The sequence below is a fragment of the Neopsephotus bourkii genome, unplaced genomic scaffold (genome assembly GCF_033783945.1).
Source record: "Neopsephotus bourkii isolate Nb327-2 ecotype Australia unplaced genomic scaffold, CSIRO-AGI_Nbou_v1 NB_1524, whole genome shotgun sequence".
Lineage (NCBI taxonomy): Eukaryota > Metazoa > Chordata > Aves > Psittaciformes > Psittacidae > Neopsephotus > Neopsephotus bourkii.
The window spans coordinates 74,440-93,843 of NW_026902000.1; the positions used below are offsets into that span (position 1 = coordinate 74,440).

The 19,404-nt window shown below is 41.8% G+C and overlaps 1 protein-coding gene across 1 annotated transcript in view; it reads left to right on the forward strand.

The window, feature by feature from the left end:
- Positions 1-4,202: 4,202 nt before the first annotated feature.
- The window catches only part of SLC7A11 (solute carrier family 7 member 11), a 67,262-nt gene continuing 52,060 nt past the window's right edge, over positions 4,203-19,404 (forward strand). Inside the window, exons 1-3 of the mRNA XM_061369928.1 lie at positions 4,203-8,023; positions 9,478-9,604; positions 13,648-13,763. Coding sequence (XP_061225912.1) covers positions 7,747-8,023; positions 9,478-9,604; positions 13,648-13,763 — 520 coding nt within the window. The 5' untranslated portion in view covers positions 4,203-7,746. The remainder of the gene's footprint in view (positions 8,024-9,477; positions 9,605-13,647; positions 13,764-19,404) is intronic.

Sequence of the window (19,404 nt, forward strand, 5' to 3'; positions counted from 1 at the left end):
GATACAGGATAAGTTTTCCCTGATTTAAATTTCTGTGCTACTTTTGACCTATTCTGCTGTAAGTGCTCACAAGTTTTACAGTGCAGCATCTTTCTGTACTCCGTCTATGAGCCTGCTGTGTGAAAAATGGGTACCTTTTACAGGAAGGTGTTGTGCTACTTGAAAATGACCATGGTTACTTTAGGTACTGTTTTCAGTCAAGTTTGTACTTTCAATAAAGCTGATGGGGTACTAATCAAGTAATGGAGATGTTGATAGACTCAGGGGAAGATTCCTCCTGTGTGGGACAGGTTATGCAGTAGGTAGGATTTGCTTTTGCTGTATAGGTGGCTGACTGTATACATTTTCCACTCTGTGTATTGGCTGCAGATTTCAGCAATGTGCAAATGAGAGAGGAGTGTGGGAGTCTTTTGTCCTGCTGAACGCCTCTCTGACACCCTCCCTACAGTGGCCTGGAACCTCTGGAAAAGTGTGAGCAATACTGACTATATCAATTTATTTTAAGGCTGGAGTCATGAAAGTGTGCTCTTATAGGGTCGTCTCAACTCTCCTTGAAGTGCCAGCAAGATACTAACAAAGAAGAATAAAACACTCTAGATGGTGTCCATTTTGTTGTAAAAGAGCCTATGATAAAAGTGGAGGTATTTGGTAAAAAAGCTTTCTCTCTTAACCTTTGGACTAGATGAAACATGGGAGGGATAGAAAAAGGCTAGAATTGATGCATTATACACAGAAGGGGTTGAGCTGTTGGCTGTTTGTAAGCTTATATGTGAAACATGAATTTAAAATGTACTTAGATATCCATGCCGCTACTTTTTGTTGTCTCGGAGACTTGACATTTGATGATCTGGATAACCTCTACCCACCTGCAAAGGTAGTAGGGGGGAAGAGGGCAGATTTCTGACATGATGGCTGTTTTGTATAGAAGTACAAATTCTAGAGTAGACAAGGCAGAAATACATCATGCCCATGCGCTGCACACGTCTGCTGTATGTTGGCTTCATAATCTTCTTACCAAAAGTCACAAAACCATGATAAAATTACTATGCTTGAATAAGCAGCGTCTCTGAAGAATCTATTGTAAAAATGGAAAAGAGAGACTTTGCTTTCAAAGAAGAAAGAGAGGCTAACCTCAGCACTAAGATTTTCCTCTGTACTGAAATGTGGGAATAATATATGGAGCTGCACTAGTACAAACTGCCGAAGCACCTTGGCGATGCTCCAAATGAATGCCCTTTCTGATGAAGTTTTTAATACTTCAAGAAGACATAGTGTGTGCATTTAGATGCCAATAAAATGATTCCCTGCAGGACCCATAGGCTGCATTTCAATGCTAAATTACAATGAGTGTGAATGATTGACCACCAATCACTAGTGAAGCATTTCTGCACACACGTGCTTTTGCTTTTTTGCAGTTTAATCCCTTCTTGTGGTAAACTCTGTCACCACTTCAACCCCTAATTGAGATGCTTCTTTCCATCTGTCTCAATGCACATGCTGTGCCATCACCGCAGATGCTAAAGCAGCCCTAACCACTGGCAGTTTATTGACTGGAGCCTGACCTAGTTGCATTTGTGACCTGCAAGAGGCCACAGCCAAGAAATGTTTGGTCTCCAGACAAAAAACTACATTAAATGAACCAAAAGAGAAATTCACAGATGAAATTTTTGCTGCATCTGGCGATTGAGAGGGGAATGAGAACTAAAAATCCCATTACAATTATTCTTGGGTACAAGTGTAGTTTTATGTTTCAGAAAAATCAAGTAACTTTGAGTGTGTGCTCCATCTAGTCTGTTATATGCAAGAGGAGGGGAATGAGCTTGCTAAACCTCACAGGAAAGAAGGATGACCTCTGTTAAGGGTGGCAATAAGGAACTGGAGTTCAGACTAAGACAAGTGATCTGAAAGGTTTCCCCATGAAGAGTAAATTAATCCTTTAAGTTCTTGAAATTCTCTTTTCTAAGATTTTGGGTAGATTATTTCAGTAAATGAAGTCAGTGGCTGAATCTGTCTGTTGCACCTGTGCTTTCTTATAAGTATCCCTCTTTAAAAAAGAAATATTTGATTTATAATGGAAAAGCATGATTCGCATCAAGTACAGTACCTGGACAAATAGAGGAGTAAGGCAAATGCTCCAGGATCCTGTTTCTTGTACACATGATATTGTGCAAATTTTATTAAAAATATAATAAAAGTGAGTAAGGAGTAACTAAGTAATGGGACCTAAATTTGATAATCTAGGCTGCTGTTAAATGATTTCTTCACATTACCAGCTTTTTATCTAGTGTGAAGAATTCTCATCAGGAAAATTGAGAAGGGAGCTATGAAAGAAAACATTATTGGTGCTAATTCTGCCTCTATCTTTTTTTTAAATTAGGAATCCTAATTTTTTTTTCTGATGTGCTGTTTAATTCTGTTCACATGCCTAGCCTAGCCTGAGACAGCTCAAGTAAAATCCTGATTCCCTGAAGCTGACAGCAATCTTGCCATTGTGCCAGGTATCTGGCACATGCAGTTTTGATGGAAATTTACCCTGAGGACTTGATTTCTTGAAAGCTGTGGGGTACCTCAGTGTTTGCATCCAAAAGCCGAGGAACAATAACATAGTGACTCTGGAATTTGTTGTCTCATTCTGCTGATGAGAAATGCAAACACAGAAAACTCAAGAATAATATTTATGTGCAGCATTGCTTAGATTATAATTGCATATATTCTCAATAAGAAAAATGAGGTGGTATAAAGCACAGTCATGTTTTCACATACACAGGGCTTCAGTAAGAATTGGCTTCTTACATGTGGAGCTTTCTTGTGTGGTACCAATGATTGTTGTCCACTTAAAAAAAAGTAATTAAAATGTCACAGCATTCAATAGAAATCCTAGTACCTTTTGGAATAAAGCTCTAATAACAAGAAAAAGAGGAGCTATTTCTGAATTTTTTTTTTTTTTTTTCCAGCTGAAAATTGACTGGCAGCTATCAGCAAATGGAGACAGGGAAACTGTCAGAAGTATTTGCCTTCTAAACTGCTATAATCGCCTGCAGTCTTCTTGGAACCAGATTTCTGTTTGCTGACTGCATAGGCATTTTGTAGGAAGCTTTTTACTGAAAACACAAAAAGCTAACGTTTGAATTGCTTTCACATTTCTTATAGGATTTTGTTTTATTTTGAAAGCCTCTGAGCTGGATGTGTATTTCATTCCTTTTTCTTTCTTTTTTCCCTTTTTTTTTTTTTTTGGTTGTTGTTGTTGTTGTTTGTTTTTCCTCTAAATATCTTCTTTGTATCCTGCACACAGTGGAATGCAAAATAACTAAGCAAGTAAGTTGTGAATCTCTGACTACAAAATAACACTCTCCCCCCAACATTCTCAGTAATTCCATTTTTAACTAAAGTTTTGGCCTGTAGTAGAGACAATAACAACTTGTTTTAATCTTCTTAAAGTCCTAGGTTTGCATTATAACTTCAAAACCTAGTCTCAATCTAGAGGTTTTTGTAAACATCATGATGTTACTATTCACACTTAATTCTTGATGACACCTTAATTCTTAAATTGCTTACAGGCTTATTTTTTTTCCTTCAATGCTAGTTAAACTCTTTCTTAACACTACAAAAGGAGCAGAAAATTCCCAGTCAGAACTTTTCAGTGTTAGATTGTCTACATGAGTCAAATACTTTTAGGTATTTTTGCCCTTCATTGACATTTGAAACCAGACTACTGCCTTCTTACAGGGCTGCTTTCTGAGTCTCACAAACAGCTAGGCATTATACAGACAAGACTCAGTTCAGTTTCCTAAACAACATTTTCATGCCATGCTACCCACACAAAAGAGTTCGGGGCTTTCCTCGCCTCTTCAGTGTTGATACACTTCCTTTTTTATTCCCGAGTCTCCAGTCAGTGTGGCAATGTGTGGCCTGGAGGCTTGGCTTGTGACTGTTTGGATTTGCTCGATTCAATAAGCTGATACACAAATGCCTGGAAGGATTGTTAAGGTATGCTCACTACACCTAGAAATTACGGAGTTTCTGTGGGCTTGAGAAGTGGAAACTCAAGTCCAGGCTTGAATTTCAGGTGCTTCACTTTGCTCTGTGTGTGTTGTAGTGTTCCCATAAAGGGGAATGCTGTGTGTGTGCTTTGTAGCACTCCTCAGGGGAAATATCAAAACTGTAGCTTCTTTGGAATCAGAGATTCAGCTGTGTCCCAGGTATGTGGCACAATCTCTACTAATATGAAAAACAGGGGTGCCCCCGTGTCAGGCATGTTCACCCTGTGAAACACTGTAGTATCGTTGTTTCCCTGTGATGCTTGAGTATTTCATTTGCTGGAGTAGTGCAGTGCAGGTTCCAAAAAATTATGTTCTACACACCGTGAAAGGTCCCAGCAATGCAGCCAGTCCTGATTGTCAGAGCCCTCTGGCAACCAGCATTGATGGGGAGCTGACCCCTTCAGCTAGTGGTTTAGCTGTTTGCTTAGAGTATGAGAGTGGGAGGACTTAAAAGCTAGTGAGAATTTCAGTTTGAAACAGACAGTGGATGCTACAGTGGATGGTGAGATTCAAAATGGAACCATTTCACAGTTATGATCTCAGTTATGTTTTAAAATGTTTGGGAGAAAATGTCTATGGATTTGGAAAAAAAACCCCCACCAGCTAGAAAGAAACAATAAAAAGTTGTGCAAGGTGCTAGATGCCATTAGAGGCTGAATGTTTCTTTTCAGAGCATTTTTTTTAGAAACATTGCTTCAAATAATTTCATCAATCTAGAGAAAATTGCTCCTTATATCTTTTTGGTCTGTTTTCAGAGTGGATTTTTATGGAAGAACAGGGCTGTGCTGAGGCTGAGTCTTGGACAGGTTGAGCCCTTTGCTTTCAGAGGAGCTCTCTGAAAAGGCACAGAGCATTTTATGTTGCAGTTGCATAGTGATACCCGGTCCTTGCTTTGTGATGAATAATTCAAATGAAAGTGGCTGTTGTGCTGCAAAAAAAAACAGAACAGATTTTGTGAGTATGCTGTATAATGGGGGACAGCAAACAGCGTGGCCCTTTTCCAGTTTTGTGCCCTCCTCAGGAATAGATTCAACGGATAGAGAATTCTATATTTCCAGAATACAACAAATAATCTCCTAACACTAAATAAGTATTCCCTGTCCTGGGTGGAAGTAAGGCTTGAACTCAAAGGAGAAAAAGTGTGCTTCCTTCTTCATTTATTCTTAGGGGATAGTGTTGAGAAGCAGTATAACAACAGTACTCACCAGGAAGGCTACAAATAGTGTGATCACTAGCAAGCTGCCAGTATTTAGGAAAAAGAGCTTTCTGCATCCAGCTTTCCTTAGTTCCCAACTTAGAAATTTCACTGGGATTTTAACATGGTCCTAAGCTTTGCATGTGTGTTACCCCTATACTACAGAAGAAGCAAGCACCCTTCTCCTTTCATGGGAGAACATTAATAGCTATGTCCAATGGCAAACATGCATTCTTCTGGTGAGTGGTTAAATGGAATTTGAAAACCATTATACTGTCCAGTGTTTATACTGAATAGCTGGATTACTGGGAACTGCCTCAGGATCATCGGGGAGGTTACTGAGCTTTTGGTTTGATCTTGAACCCATCTTCCTATGTAAATAGTGTAAGCATTAGTTAAGAATGATTAAAGTATTAGATATTTTAAGATGTCATGTGTCTCTTCATTAAACAGCCTTTGAAAATTAAAACAGAAGTCATCAGCCCAAACAGAGTTCTGTGGTTAATGCTTTTTTCCTGTTTTGATTTCATCTAGTTATTCCCTTCAGGCATTTATAATCTTATTGAGGGGCAGCCTATGAAATGTACTACCAGGGGAAAGCAATTCTGCACAGCACACCACCTACTTGTGGGTTTACATGTAACTAGTGCTGTGAAAACTGGCTTGGTTTGGACTCTGGGGTGACCAGAGGAGGTCCTGTGCATGGTCAGTCACCTGCAGCACCTGCTGGAGGGGCAATTGCTTTCCCAAAAGGTTGGGCACATGGAGCAGCGAGGATGAGAGTGTGAGCTGTGCAGAGAAGTGAGGGGTCAGCAGATAGAGGGAGAAGTAGGATGTGCTCAGAAAATAGACAAGCACTACCTGTATGCAGTCAAAACCTGTAATCACTTTGGTTTCTACTTGTGTGCATTTAAACCAGATAAGCTTTTTTTTATGCCTTCTTTTATCTCAGTGCAAATTACTAAGGGTGAGTTATGACTGCAAATAGGAGGCTTTAAAAACACTGAAGGTTTACAGCTGCAGAGTGTTGATATTCCAGGATCTCTTTCTCACATAAGTTTGAAAGCACTGTAGTGCTCAGAGCTTGGTGCCTGCTTTTGAAATGATAAAATGTTTTAACTGTGATTCTCCTCACCTCAATCCTAGGTCCTAATTAAGCAGTAAGAGCAGTAACTGCAGTAATAATTTCTCTTTGCACTGATCTAATCTGAAGTCACAAGCAGCTGCAGTATTTATGCTACGAAGGTTTTTTCCCCTTTGGCATATATTGCACAGGCTGTCCCTTGATCCAGTTACAAGTGCTTGAAGGCTATTGATTTTTACTCTGTTTTATGAGAACTCTCCTTTTTAATTTCTCAGGCTTGAATTTGATTGATCAAATCATGCAATAAAAGTATTTATGCATCTGATTACCTGTTTATCTGGTCAGAGAAGAACTAGGTATAACACAAAACCCTCTTTCTGATTCCTGAACTGCTGGAGATCCCAGGCTCTGGGATATTCTCCTCCTCCTCCTGCCAGATCACATTCATGAGGTGGCTGTAAACATGAATGATATTTCTGAAGGGGAAGTGTTGTAGAGGCATTTCTTATGAACATCCTAGAAACACACAGCATGTGTGGAAATTACTGTACCACGGAAATAACCCCGGGTGTTCATTAGGCTGATTTGGTTGTGTTGCTAGGCAACTCGGGGCAACAAGGGGGATTTTATGTGTTCTTTTGGTAGGTACAGGTTTCTGTAGAGAATTCCAGGTAAGTAATAGAGCCGTGGGAGAAGCTGATCAGCTGCCACACCAGAAGTTAAGCCCTACAAACTTAACTTTCAAGAGGAGTTTTTCAAGGAAGAAATTGGATTAGACCCAGAGATGACGTACCCTGTTTGATTTCTTTTCTCCTTGCACTCTGACCAGCTTTGTGTTTAGGCAGGCTTTTGTTTCTGGCTCCGAGTTGCTTTAAAAACATTTGGGAGTGTGTCTTGGGGTGTTAAGGGTGATGAGTTTAGCTTGATTGGCTCGGCTTGCTTGGGAGTGCTTTGTTCTTCCCACCACCCTCAGGTCAGCTGTGAAACATGCCCTTACTGCTCAAAAAAAAAAAAAAAAAAAGGAGAAAGGAAAAAAAAAAAAAAAAAGAAATGCTGACTAATGCCAGAGTTTTCTCAAATGGCTGATGCAAACCTGGAGAATTTGCATCATCATTCAGCTGGAGTAACTTGGTATGAGAAGAGCTTAAATACAAGTCCATGCGGAAGCTGAGCTGGTTCCCAATGATAGGGCAGTACCAGCTCCCAGTGTGAAAGTGCAGGTGTTCCTGAGCAGTGCTCTGATTGCAGTAAAGGCTCAAATACACTTCAGGAGCTATTTGCCTGTGTGTAGGAGCAGCTGGAAAGATAAGCGAGGGCAGAGGAAGAGACCAAGTGGTTGGCTACACAGGGGGGGGGAAAAAGTCTTGAGTTTCTGCTGAAAACTTTTTTCCCTGTGCTTGCTGTCAGTGTGCTGGTGGCACTGTAGCATGTATAGGAAAGCTGTTGTAACCACGGTCTCTAATGGAAGCTACTTTCAGGGGCATGCTAATGGCAGGTTGCCCTCTATGGACAGCGAACAGCCAGCCCAGGAGGGAAAAGTTGTGCTGAAGAAGAAAGTGACACTTTTGAGAGGGATATCCATCATAATTGGCACTATCATTGGAGCTGGCATATTCATCTCTCCCAAAGGCATCCTGAAGAACACAGGCAGTGTGGGCATGTCTTTGACTGTCTGGACGGTGTGTGGTATCCTCTCGCTCTTTGGTAAGTCCCTTTAAAGTTTCTAATTAATCCAGAGGGAGGCTGGTGGATTATTGCTATTATTTTTCTGATTTTGTCATTGGATGTCAAGGCATGGAGTGGAGCTTAAGGACCAATAAGGCTATAGAAGGTTTTTTTCTGTGTGATAGGTTGCGTGGAGGGCACAGAGATATGTAACCACTGTCCCACCGGTGCCTGGTCAGTCAAGCTGGAAGCATAAATACTTGTTTCTTAGGGGTCCCTAAAGGAACAGGAAGAGTAAATGTCCAGTTTATGCCATGTGTCATGATGTATGCGTAGTGGTTTTTTTCTGGATGTAAGAGGTAGTTTACAGTTTGCTTGTAAGGCCCCCCAGCAGCTGGGGATGGGGATCACTCCACTCGAACACCTGATGAATGTTTAGCCTTTTAAATTTAGTTCCCTGGAGGCTAGAGCAAGGTCTGAGAGGAATAATTCCCTCTGGAGCTAAGCTGTATAGGCATAAAAAGGAACAAAATAGTAATAACACTAATAACCCCTCTTGCCAGTCTTTACTTCGTTCCTTCCTCATGACGTTGCTTTGAAGGATTGAACTGCAAAAATCAGCATGATGGAAACAAATTTGTAATGCAAGTTTTTTTGCTGGCCTGCGTATCATGACAGGCCAGCAGTTATTATATTTTACTAATTTTGTGTACTTTTGAAGAGTGTTAAATTCTGAAGAATGCTAGTTTATTTGTTCTGTACACAAAGCCCCCATTCAGAGTGGCAAACCGCAGCCTTGACTCAGTGGGACAGAGGGGTCCGCTGACCTACTTAATGAGCTAATCTCAAAGAGGCTGAAGAACTAGCAGGAGTATTTGCTTTATTTAAAACAGAAATTACTTGTTTTCTGACAGGAGGTAAAGAGGGCAAAGACTGGCTAACATGTGTCTGCTCAATAGCTAGAACATGCAAATGCCACCCTGTGTAAATTGGCTCTGAGCTTAAAAGAAACATGGGCTGTTTGCGAGCTAAGCCCACCCGAATCAGACAAGACTGAGATTAGAACCCGTAGGTCACATGTTAAATGTATCATACGATGTGCAGTGTAACCTATTGATCATCATTTGATAACATGCAAATATGTTAGAAGGCTTTCACTTAGTGATGGCTGGGTGGGGAGCTGGGGTAGCTGGCATGACACAGCATTTTGTTGTCCCTCTTCATGAGATTTGAATGAGTAATGAAATGTATTGATAGCAAAGAGTTCCTCCAGTGGCTTTTCACCCAAGTGTAACTAGATACATGTACTGTTTATGTACTTGTTAACTGCAAGCCTAGCTGAATGAATTAAAACTTACCTAACTGCCTGAAAAAAGTTATTAAAATATATCTAAAGTAGTTGTGATACCACAGCAGCTCTGTTGTTTTGCCTACAAAAGTTTTGAAAGGTATTTCTGGATATCTCTTGTAATGCCAAACTTTAATTCTCACAGGTGCCCTCTGCTATGCTGAATTAGGAACATGCATTAAGAAATCTGGTGGTCACTATACTTATATCCTGGAGGCCTTTGGCCCCTTACCGGCTTTTGTGAGAGTCTGGGTTGAGTTACTCATCATTCGGTAAGTTTGTTGTGGTTTTTCTGTGGTTTTTCTGACAGCAACACACTTTTCAGTCATAAACAAAAACCTCCACTATGTGGTGGGCAAAACAAGTCAAATATACCTTGATCAGTGAGCTGTGTTCTTTTAGTGTGGTTACCTCAGATAACACAACAACACTATTTTGCTTGTCAGCATTGAAACAGTCAAGGAGACATATGTGCATGTATGGGGGAGAAAAAAATGATTGGAAGAAAACTGCCTGCCATACAAATTCAGCTACTTGCATTCATTTTTCTAAGATTACTATATCCATTAATGTCAAAAGTAATGCCAATATCCATGTCTATATATCATATAGTGGAAAAGGGAAGTCACCTTTATATTTTCTCAGCCTTGCCACTGGCTTTTGGAGCAGTTGCTTTTGTCTGTGGATACAGGAATAACTCCTGATGAAGCTATTGCCCAGTAGTTTTCAGGTTTGGGGTGCCACGTGTTCTTCATACGTCAGTTCAGGTCCCCATTTTTTTGGTTTTGTGGGATGCTGGAAAGCTGAAATCCTGATGACTATGAAAAGCACTAACTGGCCAAATAAAGCAGCGTTAATTCTTTACATATCTAGAATGTCCAAAGTATTGTTTTGGCATGAAAGCCTGTGACTCCTGCAGCTCTTGACACTGTATAGGTGAATTACAATATGAAGATGCCAAATCATGTCACATATATTTTTATAATTTAAATGGACCTTTAAAGCAAACTCAAATGTGGCCCTCTTTTTTCTTTTTTTTTTTTTAATGGTATCACTGAGGCTGGAGGGCTTACAGGTAGAACAGGGGCAACTCACTTATAAAACAACTTTGGGAATGCTCCAGTCCTGCCTCAGGCTAGTTAGCACTCCTTTCCCCTCTCTTCTGCAATCAGCAAATTAGTCACAGAAGTGCACTCCTCATTTCAAATCACGACTATGTTTACATAATATCAACAAGTTCTAGCATAGATTTGAGTTTAAAAACACAGACAGTGCTGAGTCATTATGAATCCAAGGATCTTCATCTTGTTTCCGGAGGAAGTAATCCTGTATGTCAGATGGTCCCTTACATCCTCACCCCCATAAGTAAACTTTGCATTAACTCCGTAACATCCATCACATGTGATGAAAGAGCAGAGGTCTTAACCCTATTAACTTCTTGACAAAAGAAGAACCAGTCAGGAAGCAGATCTATTTTTAAACTGTGAGAATCACAGTGCTGTGATCATATCTATATCATTACACATTCCAGGATCAAGACAAGAGTCTGAAATATCCCTCTCTTAACTTGCACCTTACTAGGCAAGCAGACCTTATGAACATAGGTACAAACACCAGCAAGAAACCAGGTTTCATAAATTCCTCCCCTTGCAAAATTATTGCTTTTTTACATATGACAGTGTCCCAGGAATGTCACAAAAACACTCTTAGTCACCGTGATCTGCCCCACACCCAGTAAATAATCATCTTGCATGGGAAGGAACATCAATGAATTCTTTAATCATCAAATGTGAGAGGTAGCAAGCAAGGTGTACTTGTTAAAACTTGTGATGATCAGAGCAGCGCTGCTGATGCTCTGTGTAGGGTTTAATATCTGACTCCTACATTAGTAAACCAATTGGCTGCTGCTATCAAGAAGTTAAGGACTAATATGTATCTAGGTTTTTTTTCAATAGATGAAGTTGCACAGACATTTCTCAGCTAAGCCATTTTTTCCTCTGAAAGATCACAGGATTATCACACCCAGAGGCTGGCAAAGAAGCCACAACAAAACTCAGCATATCCTGTTCTCAAATATCTTTTTAGCCACTATTTTATAGTCCGGGACACACTTAAACTCTGCTCACATACTGATTAAACTGTGCCAGAATTTCCTGCAGTTTAGATGTACCTTATACTGTGCTCCTCCTCGACCAGTATAAGTAAGAACTTTTTTTTCTCCCCAGAAGTCAGGTTGCAGGTATATTACATGCCTTAAAAAAAAAAAAAAAAAAGAAAAAGAAAAAAGAGGCTAGTTTTCAAACAGTGAATAAGACTATGTAAATGCATTGGCTGTAGTAATTACCCATAGCTGTTGCTACATATAGGTTGGGTAGAGCAAGCTGCCAAGCGACTGACTCACCTGTGGTATGTGCTGGGGCACTATACCTGCTCCTTAGCTGATGTTTCTTGTGCTCCTTGCCTTTCAAAGAAAGCTGCTGTTGCCCTTCCTGCCCACTCCTGAGCTCACAGTAGTTAGGGGGATGCTAGCCTGTCCTTAGGATTGTGATCCAAAGGAAAATGTCCCATTCCTTCAACTTCCACCTCCACTGGCTGACTAAGCTGCCAGTAACATCTACCCCCAAATATGTGAATGCGAGAGACACAGCTATGAGAAGTATAATTTAGGAGCTATGTTTTAAAAGACATAGGGGTGTGGATAACAGCAACTGCCTCTTTAAAAAGGCCTGTCTTATGATGAGAGGGAAAAATTCAATTTCTGGAAAAAGGAGCTGGGACTGAGGGAAAAAAGACTGGGAAAGCTCCAAAGATCTGATCTTTCATCTGATCTAGGACACTTCAAACTACTTTTGGCAGCTTGAAGTGTTGAAAATCTGGAAGGAAGCCTGGTGATCTTATGTAAATTAAAAATATTGCACCCAGGTAAAATCGTAAAATGTCTGTGTAAATCCAACACAGAGGACATTTGGTCCCTCAGCAAAGGTAAAAATTGCAAAGCCAACTGCTGGCCAGTGAGAGAAACAGTCCTCATGTGTGAGGAACACACAAGCCACAACCCTGATTTGTCCATACAGAGACTTTCAGAGGAAGAAACTTCTGGTTTTTGCTGCTCTGCAGTTTGGTTCAATGCAATGCGTGACATTTTGGTTGAGTCATAATGCTAAGAAAGTCAGTTCTGTTTCAAGGGCAAAACTCTTCTGTGAAAAATTCCTTTATTGTCTGATGGAGAATAATAACTTCTCTGCAGAATTTTTACACTGTTCCATAGCATATTTAGCAATGATATTTCTATTCAAATTCTTTAAGGTGAGGCATTACTTCATTAAATGCTCTGGATCCTTTTTTTCCACGATAAATTTGCATGGACTCTTGTTAACACAAAAATCCTTTAAGGCAGAATAGTAATCCCTTTTGTCTTTATTGTGTGTGTGTGGTGAAGCACAGAAGCCACCAGCTGTTGTGAGAAGGGTGAAAGTGTCCTCCCAAACCAAGCACAAACACAAACAGGTCACTGGAACTGTTATATGCAGACAATGTCTGATCTGAGACACAGGGTAATTTGTTGTCAACTGTGCCAGTGCTAAGGCTTGTGGCAGACGTTTAGCTCATCTCAAAGAGAAAGGCTGTATGAACATTGTGTATTTCAAATTTGTAAAGGCAACAACTACATGTCTTCACATTTCTCTCTTTCATGGTAGGTGCTTTCTGTGCTTCAAGGAATTTTGATTTCACTTACACTGCTAGGAAGTTGTCAGTCAATAAAAGAAACAAATTCTGTTTGCATTTTAGGAAATACCATTTTCACTCATTTGTTGCATGGTCTCAGATTTTAATAACAGCTTTGAGTAGGTTTGAGATACTTGTTTCAATATAGCAGAATTCTCAGCTTGATTGAAATTAATTTGCTTGTATCTGAGGGGTGGTGAGATATAACTGGCCACTAAATTTCACTCCCCAATGACTTTTGCTTGGTATTTTGCTCATGTAAGCTAATTCTGGCCATGTTCACTTTGAGCAAGTGAATGAAGATTTCTATTGATACCTTTCTTTTCAGTTTACGGCTGTTTTACAGCATGGAATTGGCAAGAATAATCCTGGTAACAAGTGCTGTTGTCAAGATCAGAACAGCTGAGCAAAACTAAACTGCTTATGGTTCCCTGATACATTCAGAGACCACAGTACATAACAGCAGGCTACAAGCACCCGCCAATATTAAGTATGATTCACAGTTCTGTGATAATAAAGCATGATCCCATAAGGATATTATCTCTTGTGGATTAACTTTGTGATTTTTTTTTTGTTGTTTTTACTCTAGCCCTGCTGCCACAGCAGTGATATCATTGGCCTTTGGACGTTACATTTTGGAACCTTTCTTTATGCAGTGTGAAATCCCAGAACTTGCTATTAAACTTATTACAGCTGTTGGCATCAGTAAGTATCTAATTTTAGTTTAAGGGAAGGGTAAAGAAGATATAAACTAGGGGAGGGGGAAGTAATTGCACACTGAACAATTATCTGTTTCATATGAATCATTACAGAAGGGCTGTGCCTCCGGTGTCAAGGGCTTTGGTGTGACTATTTTCCTGGGTATGTGTGTTTGTGAACATACACAGTAGTAAAGAGAATAGCAGCCTTTATTAATGGCAGGCCAAATCTATTTCCAAGGCTGATCCTGTTGCCTCTTGAATTAATGGCAGAACTCTCATTACTTTTGTGTAAGCGATTTCAGTCCCTAAGAGATGGTGAGCCAGTGCCAGAGATATGGAAGAATGACTGCCTGATTTTAAGTGCTTTGCTCTACCTCTGTTTTAGGAGGCAATTGAGTGCCAAGTATAACGCCATGAAGAAATGTAGTTCTCTCGAGTGGAGCACAGGCAACAGGAGATCATCATCCCTAGTGCCACTCTGTCCTTCATAGCAATAAAACTTATTGGGGCACTTGCAGTTTGGGAAGCAGAAACCCAACTAATGACTTTGGGAGAAGGGTATGAAGCTTGGTGAAAATGCATATCTGTTACCAGCAGCTCATCTTACTCTTGCTGACTTTGAAATTAGTGTGAGAAGGACTCTGTAGGGCTACAGGCAATCAATAATTGCCAGTGGAAGGATGCAGGCTACCCAGAGACCAGGAACTTTACAGTGTACCTGGGCTGGTGTGGGTATGAAACAAGAAAGCACAAGTCATGATGCAAATGGGACTCTGGAGCACTTTGCCTTTAGTACTAGAGGCTTTTTTTGTGTTCTGTCTGCTCCCTGGTTATGATGCTCCTTGCACTAGTGTGCACACATCTGTATTCAACTGTTGGGAGAGGAGTGCTGAGTAGACCTGAGTAATTAGTAAGGGATTGTTTCTTTCAATTTGGTCAGTGCACATCTCAGAATCAAAAGGACTGGAAAAAGGAATTAAGACATGCAAAATGATCAAAGGCACACAGGAGACCCCTTCAGTTTTCCACAATAATAGGTTCAGATGCCTTTTTCTTTCTTTGGGGTAGGGTGTTCAATTGACATTGAAATTTCCAGTCTCCAGGTTACAGTTTTGGTTTGTTTTTTTTTTGTAGTCACTCTCTTGACAAGAGTTCCCTTCTGCCCAGGGTGTTAAAAAAATCATTATCTGACCACATTTCTTTCTAACTTAATTATGCACAAACTATAGGTTTCATAGGAATAATTGAATTAAGGGCTTAAGGGTCAATGACTTTTTATAGCTACATCTGTCTAAAATATTTCAGTGCAAGATAAGGGTGAAACAGATGTTCAGTAACTTCAAGATCACTGAGACAGAAGGAATGTTAAGTGAGGACTCCATCAAAGCATTTTGTTAAGTGATGCGATTCAAGCACAATAAGTGAACAATTCAAAATAGGTTTTTATTGCTTTTAATTTAATTGAAAATCTGTGTGATAAGCCAGGGCATTGCAAAGGAATTAAACAAAGAAGTAGCACTGGGGGGGGAGGAGGGAGTTATACTGAAATAATTAGAGCATAAAGGGAGAGAGGGGCTCACAGCAGTGCTTCTATGGTGAGCACAGGTCTGCATAGCACAGGTAATATGAGCTGTCATGTCACTGAAAGAAGGGATTCTTGTATAAAGTTTGTAGCGATGAATGGGACAGCTCTGAGGAAGAGAGTGGCATGTCAGAGACTTAATCTTTATTATTTGTAGTATGCTCTACAGTGGACTTTCATTTATAGTAGTTTTTGATTATATGCTACACTCAAGTTCAGGGATCCCAGAACACATGACTGTTACTCTCATAGGGTAAGAATTAGTTGCTGTGGTGGTAATCATAGAATCATAGAATAGTTAGGGTTGGAAAGGACCTTAAGATCATCTAGTTCCAACCCCCCTGCCATGGGCAGGGACACCTCACACTAAACCACATCGCCCAAGGCTCTGTCCAACCTGGCCTTGCACACCACCAGGGATGGAGCATTCACAGCTTCCCTGGGCAACCCGCTCCAGTGCCTCACCACTCTTACAGTAAAGAACTTCCTTTAATTAAGGTGGTGTTGAGCTGAGCAGACACATTGGAGCCCTGTATAATCCAATTTAATGTTGCTAAAGGTAGTCTTTGCTTCCATTGAAAATCTTAAGTTAATCAGGAAGTGAACTGCCTTTTGTCTTCTTATCATCTCCTGGTCCCTTTTCCCTCTTGTACCTAATGACAGAGTGCTCACTGCATATCTGTCTTTATTGCATGAGGGAAAGGTAGTGGGAGGCAGCATTAAATTCTGTCCTTGGGTAAGACTTTGTTCTGTAGTTTTTACCTTGTCATTTCTGATCATACTAGAAAGGGCAGGAAGAGATTCTGAAAAATCTCCGGGTGATCTCCTGCCCCCCCCAACACAATCAGCGTATCTAAAAAAATTCAGAGAGATCTTTGTCTAACCTGGTCTTAAAACCTCCAGTGCGGGAATTTCTAAAGCCTCATCTAATACTGTGGCTTGATTTTTTTTTTTATCCTTGTCACAAGACATCTTTCCCTCTGCCCCTTCCTTTTCTGCAATTTAATCCTATTACTAAAAGGTTACCCAAGATGGATGCAACCAGAATTATGATGGAGAATGGCAAATACTGTTGCTCCTCTGCAAGCTACAAACAAGTACTTCTCATAGAGGGGCTACAGCCTTTTCTGATCCCCACCACCCCACCTCAGTGTCTCTGTGGTGCAAAAGGAACAATGGTGCTGCAGAAAAGGTGTAGCTCAGATGAGACCTAAAATGGAACTTCAGGAGAGGGTAACCTTTAAAACCCCCCTCATTCTTGGTTTTGTATTTATAGGAAAAAAGTATGGGCTGGGCACAAAATTCTCAAAATCATCTCTGTTCGGAGCAAGTTCGAACAATCTTTATTCTGTTCCACAGTATGATGCCTGTTTGGTGGGGGGGGTTGTTGTTTTTTTTGTTTGTTTGTTTGTTTTATAATATAAACCAAAAAGTCCAGGCATTTCAGGGGCTTGGTAGAGAGAAGGATGCTTGTGTTGAGGTTCTCTGCAGATACCCCAGCTTTCAAATCTCTGAAGCAAAGGCTGCCTGTTTTTTTCAAACTTAGAAATTGCTTTTATTCACTTGGTATTTCTCAAGTGCTCCTTCCATCTTCTGTTGATGATGTGGGACTGAATGGGAAAATGCAGTCCATAAACGATTGGCTTCGAGGCTGGTGCTCCAGGCAGGGCTTTGGATTCTTTGATAACGGCTGGTTTTATAGGGCACCGGTCTGGACATTGGCAGGTGGGAAAGGTTTATCGCACAGAGGTAAAAGGATGCTGGGGCACGAATTAGCAGGACTCATTTGGAGAGCTTTAAACTAGATTTGAAGGGGGATGGGGTTGTAGCTCGGCTTGCCTCAGTGGGACAGCGCTCCGGAATTGATGCAGACTGGGAGGCCTCCTGTAATCCTAGGGTGAAATCGGTGTGCTTGGCTTGCTCCCTGAAATGTCTGTACGCCAATGCACGCAGCATCGGAAATAAGCAGGAGGAGCTAGAAACCTGTGTTAAGTCGGGAGATTATGATCTGGTGGCAATTACAGAGACGTGGTGGGACAGCTCACATGACTGGAATATAGTCATGGAGGGCTATGTCCTTTTCAGGAAAGACAGGCCAGCCAGGCGGGGTGGTGGGGTTGCTCTTTATGTGCGAGAGCAGCTACAATGCGTTGAGTTCTGTCCGGGGACAGATGATGAGCGAGTCGAGAGTCTGTGGGTGAGAATTAAGGGGCAGGCTGGCAGGGGCGATACTGTTGTGGGGGTCTGTTACAGGCCACCGGATCAGGGTGAGGAAGTTGACGAGGCCTTCTACAGGCAGCTGAGAGCAGCCTCACAGTCACAGGCCGTGGTCGTCGTGGGGGATTTTAACTTCCCTGATGTTTGCTGGAAGGACTACTCGGCAACCCAGCCGCAGTCCAGGAGGTTCCTCCAGTGTATGGATGATAACTTCCTCATGCAAATGGTGGATGAGCCAACCAGGAGAGGTGCGCTGCTGGATCTCATCCTCACTAACAAGGAGGGTGTGTTTGAAGGAGTGAAGGTTGAGGGCTGCCTTGGTTGCAGCGACCACGAGATGGTAGAATTCAGGATCTTGTGTGGTAGGGTCAGTAGAATAGCAAGTAGAATCGCAACCCTGGACTTTAGCAGGGCAAACTTTGGCCTCTTCAAGCGATTGCTAGGGGAAATCCAGTGGGCTAGGCTGCTTGAAGGGAAAGGGGCCCAAGATAGTTGGTTGATGTTCAAGGACTGCTTTTTCCGAGCTCAAGATCGGAGCATCCCGACACGTAGGAAGTCAAGGAAGAGGGTCAGGAGACCTGCGTGGCTAAATAGGGAATTGCTCGGTATGCTCAAGTGGAAGAGGAGAGTTTACAGGTCATGGAAAGAAGGGCTGGCCACTTGGGAAGAATATAAGGCTGCTGCTAGAGGATGTAGGAAAGCTGCTAGGATGACTAAGGCCTCCGTAGAATTAAAGCTGGCGAGAGGGGTCAAGGACAGCAGAAAGAGCTTTTTCAAATACATGGCAGGTAAAACTAACACCAGAGGCAATGTAGGCCCGCTGATGAACGGGACGGGTGCCCTGGTGACGGAAGATACAGAGATGGCAGAGTTACTGAATGACTTCTTTGTCTCTGTCTGCTCTGCCGGAGGCAGTCCTGAAGAGCCCTGTACCGCTGAGACCTCGGATGAAGATAGGTCAACGGAGCGGTCTGCCTTAGTCGATGAAGAATGGGTTAAAGACCAGTTGAGCAATCTGGACATCCATAAATCCATGGGTCCAGATGGGATGCACCCGCGGGTGCTGAGGGAACTGGCTGAGGTCATTGCTAGACCGCTCTCCATCATCTTTACCAAGTCTTGGGAAATGGGAGAGGTGCCTGAGGACTGGAGGAAAGCAAATGTCACTCCTGTCTTCAAAAAGGGCAAGAAGGAGGACCCGGGTAACTATAGACCGGTTAGCCTCACCTCCATTCCTGGGAAAGTGATGGAACACCTTATCCTTGGTGCCATCTTAAGGCATATCAAGGATAAGAGGGTTATGAGGGGCAGTCAACATGGCTTCCCCAAGGGGAAGTCGTGCTTGACCAATCTCATAGCCTTTTATGAGGAAATAACACGGTGGATGGATGATGCTAGAGCGGTGGATGTGGTCTACCTCGACTTCAGCAAAGCGTTTGACACGGTCTCCCACAGCATCCTTGCGGCTAAATTGAGGAAGTGTGGTCTGGATGATCGGGTAGTGAGGTGGACTGTGAACTGGCTGAAGGAGAGAAGCCAGAGAGTTGTAGTCTATGGGGCGGAGTCTAGTTGGAGGCCTGTATCTAGTGGAGTGCCTCAAGGGTCAGTACTGGGACCAGTATTATTTAATATATTCATCAATAATTTAGATGAGGGAATTGAGTGTACTATCAGCAAGTTTGCTGATGACGCTAAGCTGGGAGGGGTGGCTGACACGTCGGAAGGCTGTACTGCCATCCAGAGGGACCTGGACAGGCTGGAGAGCTGGGCGGGGAATAACTTGATGAAATATAACAAGGGAAAGTGTAGAGTCCTGCATCTGGGCAGGAACAACCCCAGGTTCCAG